General features: G+C 42.1%; 2 protein-coding genes and 1 non-coding gene across 3 annotated transcripts; all 3 read right to left on the bottom strand.

The window, feature by feature from the left end:
• Positions 1 to 523: 523 nt before the first annotated feature.
• On the bottom strand, positions 524 to 684 carry LOC124668927. The gene has a single exon (XR_006991991.1). It is a non-coding gene; the product is annotated as a U1 spliceosomal RNA (small nuclear RNA).
• A 683-nt stretch (positions 685 to 1367) lies between these two features.
• LOC124661315 (TBC1 domain family member 13-like) lies at positions 1368 to 4254 on the bottom strand. Its single transcript, XM_047199180.1, has 9 exons — positions 4165 to 4254; positions 3996 to 4088; positions 3481 to 3585; positions 3206 to 3358; positions 2608 to 2706; positions 2406 to 2534; positions 2089 to 2268; positions 1747 to 1863; positions 1368 to 1663 (listed from the first exon to the last, which is right to left on the bottom strand). The coding sequence occupies exons 1-9, from the start codon at positions 4249 to 4251 to the stop codon at positions 1514 to 1516; spliced, it is 1113 nt and encodes a 370-aa protein (XP_047055136.1). The 5' UTR covers positions 4252 to 4254; the 3' UTR covers positions 1368 to 1513.
• Positions 4255 to 10045: 5791 nt separating this feature from the next.
• On the bottom strand, positions 10046 to 11176 carry LOC124667357 (cysteine proteinase EP-B 2-like). Its single transcript, XM_047204651.1, has one exon. It carries the CDS (start codon positions 11174 to 11176, stop codon positions 10046 to 10048), a length of 1131 nt encoding a protein of 376 aa, XP_047060607.1.
• Between the last annotated feature and the right edge of the window lie 11249 nt (positions 11177 to 22425).

Genomic DNA, 22425 nt, shown 5'->3' with positions numbered 1-22425 from the left:
CCTGTATTACCGATCACGAAGCGCCCTAGGTAACAACTAGTCCTAGCTTAGCTACAGCCTACGCCCACGGTACGTCCCTTCGCAGTATTATCTCTCTGTATATTTTGCCCCAGATAGAGATCGCGAATTCCTGCACGTGGCGTCTTGTCGAGATGAATCCTTTCTCCCCTCCCCTACGCGGCTGCCCGTACCAAACCAACGCTATACTCTTCTGGGCTGCCCATTTTTCCTTATTATAGCGTGTCTATTGCCATGTTGACGTTCCCTAAAGGAAACTGCAAATCTCCCAAAAAGTAGTTTATGAATTTTTTCCATGGTCTGGCACATGTGATTAAACCGGAGATGACTAGCAGAGGCCCATTTAACTAGAAAAGGCCCAATTTAATAACAAAGACATGTGGGCAATGTCTCATTGAGGCCCAGTTCTAAGAAACTGGGCAACGTTAGTATTTGCAACAGAAATTTGTTGAATAGATACAACATCTAAACCAAGAAACTAAATTCAAATTCTTAATTCGAATTGGCAGGGGCCGCGCGGACGCGTACCCCCTCTATAACAAATTATGATGTCCATTCTCCCCTAGAGGAGATGGTAAGCCAACACACCCTACAAAGTGCAATGTGGGTCATTGGCCTAGGCCACGGACCTTATTGATCGTCCGTTGACCCCATCCAGGTAAGTAATTTTCACCGTTGGCGGGGACGCTCTATATGTAGGCTTTTGCCCCTGGTAATCAGCTTGCAGCATCGAGGTGGGACTAAACAGTACGATGACCACGCATGGTTAGCACTGCATCCGGATTCAGGAGCGTCATTAGTTTGTGGGCTGTTTGTCTTTTGCGGTCCATGTAAGGAGCCAACGAAGTCAAGTTCCTCAGAACGCGACATCAGTTTTATGGCCCATAGAAGAACCATCGCTGTGTAAGCAAATGTGAAGCCACACGCAGCCACATAACAAGTTCTAAAATTATCTCGGCAAAAAAAAATTGTTATAAAACAACACGCAACCACAGGAGTGAGAAATCCCAACATACACAGAAGACAGAGATTTTAGTGTCGTTATTTGTGCAGAAAGTTGAGAAAATATTGCTTGTATCTTCATGGAACACACACAAGTATTTTCATCAGATGCATCTTAGGCCGTGCTCAATATCAATCCAGCTTCCCAGAAATCCGGCACAGCGCAGTGCCTAACAGGACAGCTCCACGGAGCTAGATCTGCGAAGCAGGCTGGGTGGCCGCCTAGGCAGTAGAACCGCCCTTGGGTCAAACAAAAAAAAAAAGGGAACTTTGGACAAGTAGTGGCCGTGATGGTATTTTTAGCTTATAGCAGACGGGAATTTCATACTATGAACTTGGATATTTGATAAAAATCATAACAGTAGCTTATTTCTGAACCGTTGGTAATAAAGTTACAGATTGCGGTGAAGTAATAGTATGATGGTATTACAGTTACAGTTTGTAAGTGAACATATATGTTCACAGCAATTTGTTCCCGAGTGAACCGGTTTGTTCACTGCAACTTGTTCGCGACGTAGAGGAGGTGGCCGATGTTCGTCGGGGGGTAGCTCTGCAGGAGCTTTAGGTTGGATGTGAAATCCCCAGCAAGGAGGCGTTTCCGGACGAGGATAAGCATTGCACAGCATATTCTCAGCAAGGTTTCCTGCGTTTTCGTCAGACAGATCTTCAGTCATCGAACTCAAACCAAAGGTTTGCAGAACAAACCAGAGTGCGTTCATTTGTTACCTGAGGACCATCTGGGTCACTTAATAGCGTGTCCCATATGTGAATGGTATCAGCGAAGTTGAATTCCTGGGTTAGCAGCAGTGTTATCCACCTGAATGCGTAGAACTGGGGATTAACCTGCAGAAACCATGCTTCTGTTAATAATACTGCAAGCACTTCTTCAGTAAGCATGGCGGATCTGCACTATGCGGATCCTTATATAATGCTTCCAAGTATTATAACAGAGCTACTGTAAGAACTTGAAACAGCACAAGGTTCAGTTCACATCGCAACTTCGCAAGTCAAAGGACAACCGTAAAGTACAGCATTAAAGATTGAGCAGTTTACTACGCAGAAACTTACTTCTGTCGTTATTTCCAAGTGGTGCTGAAGCTCTCCATCATACTTCCTTAGGAGTTGCATTAATTTGGAGAGCGTCCCTTGAATGCCAACGGCGCTGTTGTCTAGCTTCTGGCAGAAGTTGTCTCTAAGCCCGCTAAGTAACTCCACAAAGCAAAAGAAAGAATCGGCTTCTGCGAAGTTCTGCAAGGGAATCCAGCTAGCACTATCATGATATACAGCCGCAAAGTCATGACTCGTGAGTAAAAATTATGAACTTTTTGTACAATCTGCTGTACAGAAAACGATACGAAGCAGTATAACAATTGCTTACTCCATACAGCATTTTTATAATCCGGATCATCTCGAAATACAAAGAAGAGCGGCGCCAAAATTTCGTTCATTCCTTGCACATATCTTATTCCAGCATTCAGCTTGGCAAAGATAATTAAAATATTTTTCAGTGATTCCTGGTGAGAATCACAAATAATCAGCCATGTAACCAACCAGAACAATGTTTAGATTTCGATACTGGAGATTTACCTGATTTGACTTTGCAAAAGACGAGTCTCCACAGAAAAAATGCATGTCAGGGTGAGTGCGTTTCACATCACGGTCAACCTGCTCAATCATCTCTGAATTCTGTATGAAAGATATAGTTAAAGAAAAAAAAAATACCAATACCAGGTGGTGAAATGACTCACCCTTACACTAACTCAACACATAGAAAATGTGCGTGCTTCTAGAACAAAAAGGTAAATCTACATGTTTGAAGTTGACAACAATTGCTTCAACAGTTCAACAGGATTTTTTTGCAATTCGATTTCTCAAAACACTCCGATAGATACAAATAATTGAAATGAAACAAGCATAAATTTAACGCAGATATAGTGAGATGTGTGGTTTAAATTGACATAATTACACTTGCCCTTTGTTGTCAAAGCATAACTGCTCTGAATTCATGCTAATGTCAGTGTGGATCTCTGAAAAAAATGTAAGCACAACCACCAGTGTCCCCGGCATAGAATTAATGCAATACCAACAAATGAAACTAGCTGCAATATGTGAGCAGAATATCTAAGTACAAAAATAACACACGCAACACAGCTAAAATGTAACATTCAGAGGAACTAGAGCGTACCTCAACAAACTGATCCCATTCTTTGGTCTTCCCAAGGCTCAGAGGATGCTCATCTTGGGCTATCACCGACCTATCAAGAAACCCATTCTCGACATGCTCTGCATTTCCGTCGCTATGGCCTTCTGATCCTCTAGTTGCGCTATTTCCACCTACCTAGCAGAGCTAGGATTCAGGATCTTTGTTTCCTAGTAAGAATCTACACTAGGTATCATGTGTGATATCTGTAACTATTAATTGGCAATCAAGATTGATAATCTGAATGTGTAATGACATACAGTGTTGCCAAGGAACTCGTCTTTGAAGGCTTCATATTGTGATCTCTTTTTTGCCAACTCCTGCTCCCACAGTTCACGATCACTGGGCAAATAACCCAGTAGCAGCTGAGCAACCAAAACATGTACAGTGAGTCTGTGACCAGAACAGGCAATACACTTTTGACAGCATCTTTTTCCTCATACTGACCATATCTGGACAATTGCTAAAAAAGGACTGATAGTAGTAGCAAGTGAATGAACAGAAAGGGACAAAAATGCAGACGATTTTTGACCTGACATTGGCATGAAAAGGCAAAAGGATATAGACTAAGGACATGTATGCATATTGTGACATTAATCAAAAACATCAGTACGGTAGAACAATTGTGAGTCTAAATTAAGGCCGGCCTACATCAAAAGAAGATCTCATTTCCAGTTTTGCTCAGGCACTTCCTTAGAACATCCTAAATCTTCAGCTTGAGACTACAGAACACATCTAGAAAGAACAAAACGAAGAGCCTGCTATTAATGGGTACCTTCCACACAGTCGACCGGACGCCGGCACCGTCGGGGACGCCCTGAGCTGAAAGCATCCTCAGCTCATCGAGATCTATCACCTTCTTCGACAACTGCATCAGAACGACAAGATGGACAAAAGACCAAGAAGCAAAACCTAAGGAGTGCGAAAGCAGGATGTGAACTCACCGCCGCGAGTATACGGGACTGCCGCGAGATCTCGAGCTCCGCCTGGGCCGGAGCCGCCGGCTGCGGGGATCGCGGCGAGCTCGCCATGGATTTGGGTACCACAAGATAGAGGCAGACTCGTCCTTGGGTCGGAACTGTTTGGGACACTTTTGGACATGTATTGCAATCTTCCCATGACCGTCGATTTGTCGGATCATCTTAATGAACGTCCCAGATAATCCGAAGACTTACCATGCTGTAGAAAAACTAAGAGAGAATAGCCACAGTACCACTAGTAAAAATTGAGAGTTCCAAAATACCACTCAAAAAACAAGTTGCTAAAATACCATTACAATTCAGCTTTTCATGCTAAAATACCACTATGTACTAACTGGGACTAGCACCTGCAAAAAAGACTTATATGCCATTATCTCTTCACACCACAAATTTCTCATTTACACTGTGAGCTAGGCAGGGGTGGCGCTTTGGCCTGTCGATGTTGGGGGCGTGCAGGGACAGCAAACGAGGCGGCCGAGCAGGACATGATGCCACATAGGAGCAAGTCTGGCGGCTGAGCAAGCTGAATGAGACACGGCGGAGGACGGGGCGACCAAGCAGGACATGACGCCACATACGAGCAGCAGCGGAGCGACTTGAGACACTGTAGAGGACTAGGCGGCTGAGCAGGACGGGACGCCACAGAGGAGCAGGTCGCAGCGGCGGAGCGACCTCGAACACGGCGGATGATGGGGCGGAAAAGCAGGATACGCCAAGAAGGAGCAGGTCCTGGCGGCGGAGCGAGGTAGGGCATGACGGACCTTACAATCAATAGGGAAGCGGCTGGCTGAGAGGAGGCACCTCTGGCGTGTAGGATGCGCGGTCGGGCATGCCGCCATGGCACATCTGAATTAGAGAAGAACATGGCCGGTAGGGAGGTCGATTTGAGTCCTGTTGTTTTGGGGGTCTACACAGGGATATTTTTGCCATTCTAAAATAATTGACAAGAACTTTCCAGGTTGACTATAAATGGTTAAAATCTGATGTGAATGGTATTTTGGCAACAATACATTAACGGCCGTACTATTTTGGCTACTTTGGTTTCTCCAGTGGTATTTTGGAACTCTAGATTTTCACTAGTGGTATTGTGGCTATTCTCTCAACTACTAAATGAGGACCCACATTTTTCGTTTGGACAGTCGAACTTTGTTGTCTTAGTAAACGTAATAGAATACATCTACCGAACTGAAACACACGTCCCTAGAAAAAATTCAAACGACATAGATTAGTGGGAAAAAACTAAAATTTAAATAAATGCTTTTGAAGATCGCATCTCTAGAATCGACCTTTTATTTTGCATCTCCTCTTAGGTTATGACTTGGTAAAGGAACAAAATTGTAGGAGAACAAAATTGCCGAATCTAAACTAACTTCCAAAGTTTTAAGGATCCATCAATGTCCCACTTAAGTAAGTGAAATGACTAGTTTGAACAATTATGGAAACACATCAGTGTTTCCTTGTTGTACACATGAACGAAGTTGGTAGCACAAAGAGAACCAACCTGAGGTTGGGTGGTTAGGAGGATGGTTGTACCACCAGTCCACCAGAGTTCAAACCCCAGGTTTGACATCTGTGTGTCTCATAAAGACGGAATATTCTTTCAGTGGGAGGCGACGTTCTCGTCGACAGCGAGGCGCCTGTGGTGACTTCGTCAATTTCAAGATCAATCCGCCGGCTCGGTCTTCCGGAGGTGCTCATAGGGGTAGGGTGTGCGTGTGTGCGTTCATAGGGGGTGTATACGCGTGTATATGAGCTCCTGCGTTTGTACTGTGTTTCTCAAGAAAAAAGAAGTTGGTAGCACAAAATATCTGACACAGAGGAGTACATTACCAAAACACACTTGAGGCTACCATCGCATCCAAGACAATGACGAACTACTTGATGAGGATCTGTGGGATAAGTACCGTAGATTGGTAGGATTGAAACACCAAAGCTTTTTGTGCTAAATGTTCGGCCATGCCCACCAAATAGGACAGAAAAGCAGTTGTTTAACTTTTATTTCGTGTGACATAACACCAATACCTCAAAACACAATATTGTAAAAAATGACTGGATTATTACGACTGCAAAATTCACCCATGATTTTCCTTGATAGCCCATGAAAACCAAAAAAGGATATGCGGGACCGAGAAAAAGGGTTCATTGCTGTGGTGGCAATTTGATTCTCACGTTTTCTTACGTTCCATATGTAAACTAATCCACATGATTCTCAGAGTCCTACGACGGGCGGTTTGCTTCTCATATTTTCTTATGACCAATAGATGGACTAATCGACATGCTTAGGGTTTTTTGATAGAGCATGCCTTATATGAGGAGGCAAATCCTATTTGTAGTCCACATGCTTCTCAAAGTCCTAGGGCAGCGGTTTGCTTCTCAGGTTTTCATATGACCAATATATGGACTAGTTGACATTCTTCTTAGGGTTCTTCTTTTTTTCGATAAAGGGAATATATTAATATCGTGAAGATACCAATTACACCCAGCCTCTGCAATAACGAGTGCCCTAATGGCAATACGGATGCACACAGCCTAAAAAAAATTACATAAAAGAAAAGTCTCGCTACAGTGACCAGTTCATTGAAACAGCGGACCAAACACCACCAAAACAGCACCAGAAATCCATCAACTCCAAAAACGATGCCTCCAAGAAGGGAATAGTGCACAAGCGCCATCATCGTCATGATCACAGACCATAGGTTTTCACCCCGGAGAAAGTCCGCACTCACAAAACAATACCTTAAACAAGGTCATTGCCGAGGCACAACCAATTAAGACCGGACCTTGGGTTTTCACCCTGCAGGTTTAGACACTGAATTCCTCCCATGCTGTCGCCCCCACTTGCCAATTCCGCTGCTCCAAGTCACAGAGCACCAAGCCAGAATCCCTACACCCCCAGGACTAAAACTTCCATTGCAGTCTTCAGTTCCCGGCTTTCGTTCCATTTTCCGCGTCTGACTTCATTGTGGAACTAAGACATGTCCCATGATGGCAACAGAGCGCAGAGCTTCACAACGCCTCCTCTGGAACCAAACGGTCAGAAAAAAACATGGCTGTGCGCGACCGAAACACCATCCGCACCGGCAAACTCCAGGCATGACGTCCATTTGGAATTGACGGACGGAGTCTTCCGTAACTCGGTAGTCCGCCCAAAATCAATGATGATTGGCGACAGGAAGTTCTTCATCACACAGAGAGAGGAATCCAAAGACTGCTACCTTTATTTAAAACTTGGGCAGCCGATGGAATGGTAGACCCTATCGACGAAGAACCAAGAACCAGGGTTGAAGCCCTGCAATTCAACATCCAGTCGACGACCATCAGATCCCATGCATAACCGAACGGCCCGAAGGAACCGCCAGCCCCAAGCAGGGCAGATCGGCAACTTCAGGTGGTTGTGCAGCCATCTTGATCATGCCCATCAAAGAGTCAGTCCGATGTGTGTAAGTTCCTGGCATGTACATGATGCGTACAAGATCCAGCAATACATACATGCTCCGGCTGGCCGCTCGCGACGTTGTTGCCTGATTCGTGATCTGCGATTTAGATGCAACCACATCAAGGGCGACCAGCAGCGGCCGGATCGGTGATGACGAGAAGACGGGAGAAAATGACATCTAGAACCAGCGAAAAAAGAGAAAAAAGATCTTAGGGTTCTTCGGAGCATGCCTTATATGAGGAGGCAAATCCTATCTGTAGTCCACATGCTTCTCAGAGTCCTGGGGCCCGGTTAGCTTCTCACATTTTCTTATAGCCAATAGATGAACTATTCAACATGCTTCTAATTGATTTTCTGACAGAATATTACCTTATGCCTTAAATGAAGAGGCAAATCATATCTGATGCATGTATCGGTGAATAAGGAGGTGTCCACTCAAGCCTTCTAACAATTATTTGGGCCCTATAAGGGTCACATTTTTCTCTTTTTTCTTCGTGATTTTCTTTTCTCTCTTTTTCGTTCTAACTTTTTACTCATTTTATAATTATTGTTATGTTTGTACATTAATGCATTTTTTATTATTTATTTTTTTCTTCATTTTGTTATAATACATAAAAGAATGTTTGAAATAAACATGAAAATTAATTTTAAAATGTATGATTTCACACCATTGAACATATTTTATAGTTATATGCACATCCTTACCATTGACAAGAAACATCTTTCACAACACATGAACAATTATCTAGATATGTGTGGACATACATTCATACATATGTGAACATTTATGTAAATGTACGTGAACATCTATATTTTACACCACAATTTTTTTATTACTCAATTTATTTTTTTATAAATGTAATTATAAATTCATGAGTTGTAAAAAATGAAAGAAAAATGTACGTGCTAATAGGCCACATCGATTGCATTCCAAGGCTTGAGGTAGAGAATACTCCAATCGCGAGCTATTCTTACATTCAGCGTAATTACACCCATATGTGTTTCACACAATCTAGGTCGCATATGTATATTTATTTTACGTTTATGAATATTTATTTTAATAAGCACATGCATTTATTTGATAATACAAACTACATTATTTTTTTATTATCATTTAAAAACATATAGAAAGACTATTTATCTTTATGAACAAATTTTATGAATACTATTTTTTACATACATAAAAATTAGTTTCAAAATAAATAAATAAAGGTTTTCTGTTTATAAATATGTGAACATTTTGTTTGATATATGTGAACAGCTTTTTACAAGTTCATGAAAATTAGTTACATCTATGGGACCAATTGCTTACATACAAATGAACATTTATTTTTATTGCATCACCTAATTGCTTTGTATTTCAATTAAAGATAAATTATAACAGGTAAATATTATTTTCAGGTTTATAAAAAAACTAAGAAAACAATACTCACTGTTTGAAGCAGCCCAAGAAAGAAAGGCTTGGTCCTCTATTTGCCACTTGGAGCTCTCTAAAAAAAAGTTGGACCTAAACAAAAATGTAAGCCCAATAAGTGGAAGTTCTGTGAGTTGGAGTCGGCCGAGAAGATATCTAGTGCTACCACCCCTTTGCATGCTACCGTGCTACCGTACAAAAAAATGTATTTTATACGTGTCAAAAAATTATACGAAAAAATGTGAGTGCTCATGAAGCATGTCCCTACAACATCCCAAAATTTCATATCCAAAATCGACATGAACACTGAGAAACAAAAAAGAGAAAATCAGCATGAATAGTGCTACCTAGTGTCACAAAAAGACAAATCAGAAGATGACACTATTCATGCTGATTTTATCTTTTTTGTGTCTCAGTGTTCATGTCAATTTTGGATATGAAAGTTTGGGATGTTGTAGGGACATGCTTCATGAGCACTCACAATTTTTCGTATAATTTTTTGACACGTATAAAATACGTTTTCTTGTACGGTAGCACGGTAGCATGCAAAGGGGTGGTAGCACTAGATATGTTCTCGGAGTCGGCCGTAGAAGATGCAAAAACACACCCCAAAGAGGAAAAGTGTTAAAATGGCCCTCTTCAGCCGAACTCAGGTTGTCTACTCGCAAAAGCAAATCAGTTCACCGATTTCATACCTTCTATCCACGTTTGAAACAAACACGAACCAACATGTCCCAAATTGGGAGATGAACACAACATAGCATCAAGCTTTCATACATTACAAGCAGTACGTTACATTACACATCATTTTACACTCCACTTAGAAATCCAAATAGATACCGACCGACCTCGTCCCACGTACACACAGCCTTTTTTTCTTTCTTGCTGCGTGCACGCAGAGCTACTTAATTTCAACTTATTTCACCCTAATATAGCTAGGAATGATATGTAGTAAGTAGTAATTCAGATACATGCATCGATCTTGCTTTGGATGGTCACTGGGATTCCCTTTCCCCGAGAGCGCGTCTGGGCGTGGGCGTGGGCTTGGGCTTGCTCTGGGTCTTCACTGGGTAGGATGCTTCCATGGCGATGCCGCAGAGCCCACCGCTGAAGCCTCCATCCTTCTGCATCCTGATGTACCCCTTCTCTCCCCAAGCAGTTCCCCACGAGTTCTTCACCGTCCAGTACGCCGTGCCGTCATTGTCGACGCCGTACCCGACGACGGCCACGCCGTGGTCCAGCTCGGTCCCGCACTCGCCGGTGAACACCCCCGCGGAGTAGAACTGGAATGCCTGTCCGCTGGCATCGATGGCGACGGACACGGGCTGGTTCGCCACGGCCTTGGCAAGCTCCTCCTCGCTGTTGGCCGGCACGTCCTGGTGGCCGTCGATGCGCACCACCACGGGTGACCGCTTCGCCTTCACGGCGTCGCAGGTGCCGTTGGAGGCGTGGTACGGGTAGGCGTCCTCGGTGGCGAGCCCGCCGTTATTCTTGATGTACTCGAAGGCATTGTCCATGAGGCCGCCCTGGCAACCGTTGTTGTCCGCCGTGTCGCAGTCGACGAGCTCTTGCTCCGACAGGGACACCAGCTGGCCGCTCCGGATGGCGTTGATGCCCTCCACGGACACCACGGTGGAGAAGGCCCAGCAGCTGCCGCACTTGCCCTGGTCCTTGACGCCGGTGACCGCGCCCTGCTCCCGCCAGTCAACGGACTGAGGCAAGTCCGACACGTTAACGCCGGCGTACATGAAGCCCGGAATGGCGGGGGCGACAGGGCCGTTGCGTCGGAGGTCGTTAACGTGGGATCCGGCGAAGGTGGCGCGGAACTCGTGGCGGTCCATGTCGCCAAAGCGGTTGAGGCGGAGGCGGTAGGGGCGGTCGCCGCGCTTGTTGTGGGAGTGGATGAAGCGGACGTTGGACTTGAAAGTTCCAAACCGGCGGTGCTTCTCGACGTGGTGGCGGGGCACGCGGTGCGCGGTCTGCCACCGCTCGTACAGGTCCCACAGCGCCTCCTCGGACTCCAGGTCCTTGTCCTCCAGCGGAATGGCGCCGCATAGCTCCGCCACGGCCAGTGCCGCCGCGACCATGGCCGCTAACACGAGAAGCTTCTTGCTGAGCTGACCCATGGTGTTCGACCGACCAACCAGTACCTGCTAGTACCACGAGCTGGCGAGGTTATCGTAGTACTGCGGTACTGATCTGATCACCCGGCCTGCTACTGGCTACTGCTAACTGCTGTTTGGATTGTGAGATCGATGAGGGTATATTTATAGGTGGAGATCGTATCGTACGTAGTACTGTACGTGAGATCGATCGAGCACCGAGGAGTGTGGAAAAGGATACGATTAGCTTTGCGGCGGGAACGGCACGCGAGGAGGTTTAAATGGCGGTAACGGAAAACTCAGATTCTGCTCGGGATGGTTGCCAAGTTGCGTGTGCGGGCTGCTGGTATGGTATTCAGAGGCAGATTCACGGATGACGGATGATCATACGCTGTTCGTTGCCGAGGTGCAGGGGATGATTCATTCGTGCGTTGGATACGTTTGTAACTTTGGATCACCGCCGGCGCCGGCCGTGTGATTGCCTCATGATCGTAGGTGTGCAATTTTATGGATGCTACGTGGTAGATGCAGTTAGAGTGATACTTGATTGTAGTACCACGCGGAGTAGCCGCGGAATATTGGTCCGATCAATCCCGTCCGAGCTCCTATATTTGATACAAAGCTTGAGATAAGGTCTAATGAATACTAATCTTTGATTAAATAAACCTTCTTTATTGAAAAATCTATTCTTCATGATCAAGATACATCCGCGAAGTAGCCTTCAACAAGATAAGTCTCTTATATTGTGAGGGTGCCGCCAAGCATGCGGCCTTCGGCTAAAAGGTATAGATTTGCTAGAAATCAGGCGTACTTTTATTAGGATGTGATTATTTCACAGTCAACTGAGAACTAGCTTCACTCTCAGCGAGATGATGTCATTAAATCTCAGTTGCAACTTATGTTGCAACCGATAACTAGTATGGATCACGAGACAAATCTAAAGGTCTGAATGTATTTTCTTAGTTGCATTCCGACTTGCAACTGAAAAAACCTGAGTTGCAACTTCACTTGCAACTGAATAAATCCAATTGCAACCCAACTTGCAAATCAAATGCAGAAATCACGATGCAATCAAATGGTGCAATATTTAACTAAGCACAAACTTAGTTCTTAGCTAGCAAATCCTTTTTTATTATGTTCCAGTCACCTCTTTTAACCATAGATTTTTTGTAGTGCTAAATTTTGTGCAACCTATTGCTTTGCATCACGTGCAACTTTTTTTTCCCTCTAAACCTTCTTGCTGCATGTTGATGGTTTTCTCGTGGGCTGTTGGCTTCACTACTTTGTCGCGAGTTTGTTGTATGTAGTTCTTTTGCTATTTTTCGTTTGTGTATTTTTCTTGCTTCGTTGCGATTAAAAAAAATAGTGTGCAACTAATAAAAGAAGACATGCACATGACATGCGAATGAAAGTACATGAGTTGCAATCGAGATAATTTTAATTGTGTGTGGGTTGTAACTGAAAAAAATTTCATTATCGTTGGATTATGTCGTGATTCGTGCTGGTGAGATACACATGAGTTGAACCGAGACTTTCCAAAAATTGCAGCTGAGATTTTTTCAGTTGAACATCGATCGCAACTGAAATTTATCCAGTTGCGGTTGGGTAGTAAATGAGATTTTTTTTCATATGTGTTCGAGTTGCAACTAACATTTTCTTTAGTTGCGCGGGGTTGCAACTAAGCTTATTTCGGTTTCATGTCGGTTGCAACTGAGATTTTTTAGTTGCACGTATTTTGCTAAGATTTTTCTAGTTGCACGTGGTTTGAAACTGAGTTTTTTTTTCCAATTTTGCGTGTGCTACAACTAGGATTCTTCAAGTTCCAGGTGGGTTAAAACTCACATTGTACGGGGGGTTGTAACTGAGATTTTTTTCACTTTCAAGTGTGTTGCAATTGAGATTTTTCCAGCTGCACGTGGGTTGTATTTGATATTTTTCAATGATTTTTCCATTTCATGTGTGTTGCAGCTAAGATGTTTTCATATTCACGTGGGTTGCAACTGAGATTTTCTTCTTGTGCATGGTTTGCAACTGAGATTTTTCCAGTTGCATGTGATTTGCAACTGAGATTTTTCCAGTTTTACGTTTGTTGCAACTGGGATTTTTCAAGTTCCATGTGGGGTGCAATTGACATTTTTCTAGTTGCACGTGTGTTGTAACCGAGATTTTTTCCTAGTTGCACTTGAGATTTTTTAGATGCGCATTGGATTCTATCTGACTTTTTTCAGTTATAAGTGGATTGTAACTGAGTTGTTTCAAGTTGCAAATAGGCTGCACCTGAGACAAGATTTTGGATTCATGTTATGATTTTGTTTTAATTGTGAGTTGCAAGTGGGTGGGAACTATGTTTTCTTTAGCTGCACAACTCTTGCAAGCTTGTTTGCTTTATTTTTGTCAAAGTAGTAGATTAGGAGCCTAGGTCATCAACTACTTGGGCCTCAACAAATACGGTGAGCATGCTTAGTAATGAGCAGAGAAAAACACAACTACGCAGCCGACAACCAAACTTTCTCATGGATCAATGAAACAACTTGAAGGACTTATGCACGAAACAGAAACAGTCTCTGTGACCATGGTGACTGAGATTTAGTTATATCTAAGTTGTCTGATCCTTAAACTCGCCCTAAAAGATATAGAATCCACTGTTAGAGTGCTTTGAGATTTGCATTATGTACAATCGTCATATTCCTATTTTTCTATTGATATGGCGTATCGTTCACATTATCAGGTTCCGTAATGAAATCTTGTAGAACTTTTCCATGAACTGATATAATCCGTAATTTGATAAAAATAACCGAACTAATCAAAATACATTTTATATCTTTGAAATATGACTTTGGGGCATACTAGCACAAATTTTAAATGGCGGATTTGCTGACAAGCTCCTGCCTCCACAAAAAAAAGTTTCTGGCTAAATGGGGATTCTCTCTCCATCGCCAAGACACCGCCACGCGGTTCACAACAATGTGACACTCTATCCACAATGCCACAATATCACTGATTGGCCTCGCTAAGACATCGTGTGAATCAACCTTTAACAAATGGATCTTTTTCTTTGTTAATTTGCGACACCTCTAAGCTGCTTCTGGTCAATAGAGACTCCATTGTTATGACCTGATTGATAGATTGATCAAATGTAACCGATACAAGGATAATTAAGTATAGGAGGGAAAAGACTTAGGGAGGAAGAGAGAACGGATGGCGATTAAATTCATAGATCAATCAATACACACTTTGTTACAACATAACCCGTTGTCTAGTTTAATCTCCACTAGTCGCACCTCGCTCTCCCAGCACATTGTATGGCCTAGAACATGTTGATTCAGCTGCAAGGCATGGAAAACTGAGTGCATCTTGCTTGTTGTTGGTAAGTACAGCTTGCAAGCTACATCGATGTTCGTAATCACTGGATATCCCCAACGTATTTGAAGTATATCTTCCGATAGGATCTGACAACCATAATTTTTTAGCATATGCATGGAGCTTGACATAGACCTGTTCCCCATTTGAAAAGAGTGAAAATATCTCTTCTCATGTGCATACATTTGATACTCCTCTATGATTTGTGTATTTTTTTTATGGATCATAGTGTTATGTGCTTACTTATCCTGCAGAAATTACTCCACTTACATATATGAGCCATTAACTAGATTTGGTACACTCGTGAATAGCTGAATGCCTTGAATGGATTCCACCCTAAAGTTGAGCGAAATGCAGTATTGTATCAATACTCAGCTATAGGTAGCCATGCCATCCATTTGGTTGGCACCGAATAATGGAACTACATTTCAAGGCACTAGTTTACTCTCTCTTAGTCTGGCCATTAGACTGAGGATGATAGGCTGAGTTGATTGCCTATTATGTACATTGTGTTTTGAACCATTACTGCCAGAACACACTAAGGAAAACCATGTCACTATCACACATTGGTTTCAATTTACTATGTTTTGAAAAAAGGCAGCATTAGCCGTAGTAAATGGATGTTTCAAGGCCAGGAAATGAGCATAATGGTTGTTTCAAGGGCATGAAATGGGCATATTTAGTCAAACGATCAAAAACAACTAAAGTAACATTGTGGTGAGAAGAAGCTAGACCTTCTTTAAAATCCATGGAAATTTCATGCCAAGAACCTTTAGACAGAGGTCAAACCAACCAACATTTGACTTGTCTTTCCATCGCCATCTCTCGTGGATGGGGTCTAAACTAATTGGACTTTAAGAATGCATTTTTCAGGGCATTTTGGAAGAAGTATATATGTGTCAACTGCCAAGGTACAAGGATGTGGCACGCCCAAACTTCATTTACAAACTTCCAAAGGCCCTCGCGCATTGTTTTCTTGACTTAGTTCCAAACTCCAAGCCATTTGGTTCACTGCCTCTCGAGCCAAGACCACACTCTTTATTATCATCTCTAGTGGTACAATCCTTTATGTTTTGATCTATTTTTATGATATCATTGTCACAGGCTCATATCAGGATGCCATTCAAGAATAACTTTATGACTTGTAAGACTTGTTTTCTCCCAATGATCTTGGTATTTTAGACTTTTTCCTGGGAATTGAGGTACACTATACTTTGGATTGGCTTATTCTCTCTCATATCAAGTATGTTGATGATCTTATTCATCGAATTCGTATGAACCCAACGATTGTTTCGTGCATGGGACATCCTGTGCATATTTTAGCTGGCAATCTAGGTCAATGAGATGCGTGCGTATTTGTATGAAGTTTCATTTAGATTTATGTGAACCGCAAGGGGAAATGTAATGGAACTTAGTGACATTGAATGATCCGGTGCCCGGGACCTCCCATACATGGTACAAAATCATTTTCCCTCGAGTGCACGGGTGACCCTACTCTTATGTCTACTTCTAACAAGTTTTCCCACTATCTCGGTGAACCACGCAGTCTTGTCATGATGATGCAACCAATATTGTAACACCGTTGGTTCCTTTCAATACTTGGTTCTTACATTCCCATATTACTAATGAACAAGGTTGAAAGAGCATGACACTTCCATGTGTGGTTTTGGAAATTAATGATAATTCATATGGACTAATGTTTGCATTAAGTTATACATAAGGGTTTTCCCATAGTAAATAAAGTGATTGTCAAGGTGATATTCAGTGTGTGATCCAAAGAATTGTCATATGAGAGTTGAGTCTATTGGAGCATGCCTTGAATAATACTGTTAAGTGAGCATTCAAGTTGATCAACACATAAAGCATGCATGATGTACCTAGTGGGATTGAGTGATATCATGGTATGATAAGCAATTGCAAAATGTGCTTTGCGAACTCACACATGATATATGTGGATGGTGTTTATATGTGGGGTTAAGTATATATCCACGGGCTTGCACCGAAAGGAAGATATCATATAGTCAATGAGAAGATGATGCCAAGGAGTGGTCCACTACAACGGTGCATGTAGGCCCTGGAGGTTTTAGACATCAAGGCACACACAAAATCACTAGGCTCATGCTAAGGCATCAAATAAAATCCGCTAGAGATAACTGCTTCGGGGATAGTGTAGACATAGCGCTTTTTTCGCACGGCGCATGCCGAGCTAGTTCTAGTGCGAAAGATGGTTAACGCCTCGCTACATTGTGTGTTGCGACACATACAAGTTTTTGTGGAAAGCGTGTGTGGGCCAGTCTACGTAATTGCGTGCATGACAGAAATTAGTGCCCCTATGATAGTTTACGGTGCTATGTTTTAGCATGCTTTTTTTTACATTTATGGTTTGTTTAATTAGTAGAATTCACTGAAAATTATAAAATAAACTACACAAGTCAAAACACAAACTCGAACATATCCCATATTAATGTAGTACCACTCATACGTCATAGCACGAAAAAAAGGCGGAACCAATCCTAATAAGGTTTGATACATCCATCACATAAGTTTCTGTGGCAAGTTAGAACTGTGATATCACACATTTTGACTCACACAATCCATTGACCAACAGGAAACTTATTTCGTCTAGAGTAACAAGAGCTACGATGAAGAACTATTGATTGCTTGGCTCAATTGTTCAGTCAGGGGGCAAGCTCCTAATGAGCAAGGAATAAAATGAAGTGTAAACCACTTTTTTGCAATGAAAGAAACATGTATGTTTGTTGTATATACTATTTGGAGGCTCGGACTTACTTTTATCTAATCCAAGAGTTGAAGTAGTCTTATTGTTCAACTTAGAAGCTCCATCTGCCTTCATAACCTACAAGTCAATACATGGCATAACGTAGGATATGCATTTGGTAAATTTGGTAAATCTGAAAGCTGAGATTTTTTATTCACATACATTTGCAGATGGCCAAGAAATGGTGATGCGTTGAGCTTAGCTCAGTTTTGTTGTCTTTTCGAATAGCCTAGGAAATGACACGTTCTTCTCCACATCAGTTTCAACCAGGATAGAGTAATCACACATAGAATTTAAACTGCAATACACATAGAAAACATCCTCGTGAGTTCACAATTTTTCCAACTCAAGGGCTTGCTAACTTTATCTTCTTTTTGTGCTTGGACCAATAAAATAGTAGAGATCAACATTTGTAATGAATGCATATACACCCTCCATCTCAGTTTAACAGACGCGCACGTAGTTTAAGAAATAGCTTTGAACATTATTTTGGTCAATAAAATATGAAATATATGTCACAAAATTTATATCATTGGAAAGCATTTTTGCAAATGAATCTAATGCTATAGATTTTATAGACATAATTTTTTTATTTTATTGACCAAATCAATGGCCAAAGTTTGTCTTGAACTGCGTGCGTGCCTGTTAAACCGAGACGGAGGTAGTAGTAGAATGGAGTAGTTAAGTACTGCAATGTGCAATGATCACATGTGATAATGACATGAAATGTGGCCCACTAGAACACTTTCTCTTCTTCGAAGAACCTTTAGGTCCTGGATAGGGAGATGGGGGAATAATCAAATCCACAAGCACGTGAGCTGTGTCGGAAGGGGTTACCATAGCAACATTTTGAGTATCAGTTTGCACAACACAACAACATTTGTAAGAGCAGATTGCACATCACTAGCAGCATCTAGAAGAGTATTGAGCATAGGAGTCATAACATGAGTTAGCACAATGGGTTTAGTTTTAGTGGAGTCATTGCAACATGTTTGATTTTAGTTGGAGTTAGCACATCATAAACTAGAGTTGATTGATTGGATATGTTTTGGAAGTTGGTGTAGTAGAAGCTGGGGCGAGCGGATCGCAGTCCTTGAAGTAGCTAGGGGAGGATGAGCTACCGCACCGCGATTTCTCCAGAGAAATAGTAGAACCTCGAGAAGGTATGGCAACACTAGGTTGGCACCTCAATACTTTTGGGGGGGGGGGGGATTGTAGCATTTCAATAAGGTATCACATAACGAGGTAGCACATCACAAATTTCTATGGAACATCAGTTAGAAATATTCCCTAGAGGCAGTAATAATATTGTTATTATCATATTTAATTGTTCATGATAAAGATTTACGCTCCATGATAAAATTATATTAACCAGAAACATAATACATGTGTGGTTTCATAAACAACTCTGTGTCCCTGGTAACCCTCTACTAGACTAGCCCATTGATTAATAATAGTTAAGGTTACCTAACCATGGACATCTATTGTCTATTAATAACGGGGTCATGTCATTATAAGAATGACATGATGGACATACCTAACTAAGAAAAGCAATTAAATTGTATCACTATGTTTAAATTGCTTCAACTTTCCAATGTCAAATATCCCAATCCTTAGACCATGAGATTATGTTACTCCCTAGTATCGGAAGAATACTTTCGGGACATCAAACGTCACTTTGTAAATGGGTGATCATAAAGGTGTCTTTCTTGTCTCTCAGGAAGTACTTGTTGGGTAGCATGTATCAACACTGAGATTTGTCTACCCACGTGACAAAGATATATAATAATGAGTTAGTCTTGATGGAGCTTTACAACACCAGCAAAAACTCTTGAAACGTTGGGACTCTAAGTGCAGAGTGTGTAGTCCAGGAAGCAATTTCCCCACAAGGGTTACTCGAGAGTTTATATCGAACTCTCAGGGAACTGAGCAAAGATTTGTCTCTCCCTCTCTTCTTCTAGCAACCCTGCAAACTAAAATAAAGTCTCCTGTCCCCAACTCCACCGTGTGGTTGTCAAGCACAAGGTTTCACGTAAGTAAATAAAACACAAGTAGTAATAAAACAAGTAAAACTAGATAAAGTAAAGTAACTAAGTAAAAACAGTAAAAGGGTTGATTGTTTTGGGGGTTTTGGATGCAACTATGAAAAGTAAATATTTTTGTATTTTCGGATTAAAATAGTGCAGCAAATAGAAAACAAGATAAAATCAATATAAAGGTGTTTCTTATGGTAAAAAGTGGACCGGGGTTCATGGGTTCACTTGACTATTCTCTCTTTTAATTTGTAGTGGACAATAACAATCCATCAATGAGATATGAAGATGCAAAATAATAACATATGAAAGATACACTTTTATATGGGCATCACGTCCTAACATAGAGATGATGCAACACATCTCTCTTATACTCCACAAGAAAAGGAAAAACTCCATGCAATCTTGTATTAAAAATTAACAGAGCATGGCCATAAGTACTTTGACATGATGTTTGGATATCAAATATGCTACCTTGAACAAACAAGATCATCACTTTTGTCACGTGACGAACATAGCACATGCATTCACTTTATCCCTAGTGAGGTAGCAAAACAAAAGGAAAAACCATAATAGATCATGAATTTGTTGTCACTATTCAATCACTAAAACCATGCTACTCCATCTAATACACACATCACTGATGCGTGTAGTTGACACGTCCGTTGGGAACCCCAAGAGGAAGGTGTGATGCGCACAGCGGCAAGTTTCCCTCAGTTAGAAACCAAGGTTTAATCGAACCAGTAGGAGTCAAGAAGCACGTTGAAGGTTGATGGCGGTGAGATGTAGTGCGGCGCAACACCAGAGATTCCGGCGCCAACGTGGAACCTGCACAACACAACCAAAGTACTTTGCCCCAACGAAACAGTGAGGTTGTCAATCTCACCGGCTTGCTGTAACAAAGGATTAACCGTATTGTGTGGAAGATGATTGTTTGCGAGAGAAAATAGTAAAACAAGTATTGCGACAGATTTGTATTTCGAGTATAAAAGAATGGACCGGGGTCCACAGTTCACTAGAGGTGTCTCTCCCATAAGATAAAAGCATGTTGGGTGAACAAATTACAGTCGGGCAATTGACAAATAGAGAGGGCATAACAATGCACATACATGACATGATAAGTATAGTGAGATTTAATTGGGCATTACGACAAAGTACATAGACCGCCATCCAACTGCATCTATGCCTAAAAAGTCCACCTTCGAGGTTATCATCCGAACCCCCTCCGAGTATTAAGTTGCAAAGCAACGGACAATTGCATTAAGTATGGTGCGTAATGTAATCAACAACTACATCCTCGGACATAGCGCCAATGTTTTATCCCTAGTGGCAACGAGCACAACACAACCTTAGAACTTTCTGTCACTCGTCCCGGTGTCAATGCGAGCATGAACCCACTATCGAGCATAAATACTCCCTCTTGGAGTTAAAAGTAAAAACTTGGCCGAGCCTCTACTAGAAACGGAGAGCATGCAAGATCATAAACAACACATATGTAATAACTTGATAATTAACATGACATGGTATTCTCTATCCATCGGATCCCGACAAACACAACATAGAGTATTACGGATAGATGATCTTGATCATGTTAGGCAGCTCACAAGATCTAACAATGAAGCACAATGAGGAGAAGACAACCATCTAGCTACTGCTATGGACCCATAGTCCGGGGGTGAACTACTCACTCATCACTCCGGAGGCGACCATGGCGGTGTAGAGTCCTCCGGGAGATGAATCCCCTCTCCGGCAGGGTGCCGGAGGAGATCTCCGAGAATCCCCCGAGATGGGATCGGCGGCGGCGGCGTCTCGGTAAGGTTTTCCGTATCGTGGTTTTTCGCATCGGGGGTTTCGCGACGGAGGCTTTAAGTAGGCGGAAGGGCGAGTCGGGGGCCGGACGAGGGGGCCACACCATAGGGCGGCGCGGGCCCCCCGGGCCGCGCCGCCTTGTGGTGTCGCCACCTCGTGGCCCCACTTCGTGTGTTCTTCGGTCTTCCGGAAGCTCCGTGGAAAAATAGGCCCCCGGGTCTTTGTTTCGTCCAATTCCGAGTATATTTCGTTACTAGGATTTCGAAACCAAAAACAGCAGAAAACGAGAACCGGCACTTCGGCATCTTGTTAATAGGTTAGTTCCGTGAAAATACACGAATATGACATAAAGTGTGCATAAAACATGTAGGTATCATCAATAATATGGCATAGAACATAAGAAATTATCGATACGTCGGAGACGTATCAAGCATCCCCAAGCTTAGTTACTGCTCGTCCCGAGCGAGGTAAAACGATAACAAAGATAATTTCTGAAGTGATATGCCATCATAACCTTGATCATACTATTTGTAAACATATGTAGTGGATGCAGCGATCAAAACAATGGTAATGACATGAGTAAACAAGTGAATCATAAAGCAAAGACTTTTCATGAATAGTACTTTAAGACAAGTATTAATAAGTCTTGCATAAGAGTTAACTCATAAAGCAATAAATCAAAGTAAAGGTATTGAAGCAACACAAAGGAAGATTAAGTTTCAGCGGTTGCTTTCAACTTGTAACATGTATATCTCATGGATAATTGTCAACATAGAGTAATATAACAAGTACAATATGCAAGTATGTAGGAATCAATGCACAGTTCACACAAGTGTTTGCTTCTTGAGGTGGAGAGAGATAGGTGAACTGACTCAATCATAAAAGTAAAGAGAATGGTCCTTCAAAGAGGAAAGCATCGATTGCTATATTTGTGCTAGAGCTTTTATTTTGAAAACATGAAACAATTTTGTCAACGGTAGTAATAAAGCATATGAGTTATGTACATTATATCTTATAAGTTGCAAGTCTCATGCATAGTATACTAATAGTGCCCGCACCTTGTCCTAATTAACTTGGACTACCGGATCTTTGCAATGCACATGTTTTGACCAAGTGTCACAATGGGGTACCTCCATGCCGCCCTGTACAAAGGTCTAAGGAGAAAGCTCGCATTTTGGATTTCTCGCTTTTGATTATTCTCAACTTAGACATCCATACCGGGACAACATGGACAACGAGATAATGGACTCCTCTTTAATGCATAAGCATGTGGCAACAATTATTATTCTCAT

This window comes from Lolium rigidum, chromosome 6 (genome assembly GCF_022539505.1).
Source record: "Lolium rigidum isolate FL_2022 chromosome 6, APGP_CSIRO_Lrig_0.1, whole genome shotgun sequence".
In the NCBI taxonomy this organism is placed as follows: domain Eukaryota; kingdom Viridiplantae; phylum Streptophyta; class Magnoliopsida; order Poales; family Poaceae; genus Lolium; species Lolium rigidum.
This window is presented reverse-complemented; position numbering and strand designations above follow the sequence as displayed.

Excerpts from the sequence above, each read along its gene's own strand:
- LOC124661315 (XM_047199180.1), bottom strand. The coding sequence starts at position 4,251 with ATGGCGAGCTCGCCGCGATCCCCGCAGCCGGCGGCTCCGGCCCAGGCG. Across the intron at positions 2,269-2,405 it reads ATCCGGATTATAAAAATGCT|AACTTCGCAGAAGCCGATTC; the intron begins GTATGGAGTAAG and ends ATTCCCTTGCAG. Across the intron at positions 1,664-1,746 it reads GTGACCCAGATGGTCCTCAG|GAAACCTTGCTGAGAATATG; the intron begins GTAACAAATGAA and ends ACGAAAACGCAG.
- LOC124667357 (XM_047204651.1), bottom strand. The coding sequence starts at position 11,176 with ATGGGTCAGCTCAGCAAGAAGCTTCTCGTGTTAGCGGCCATGGTCGCG.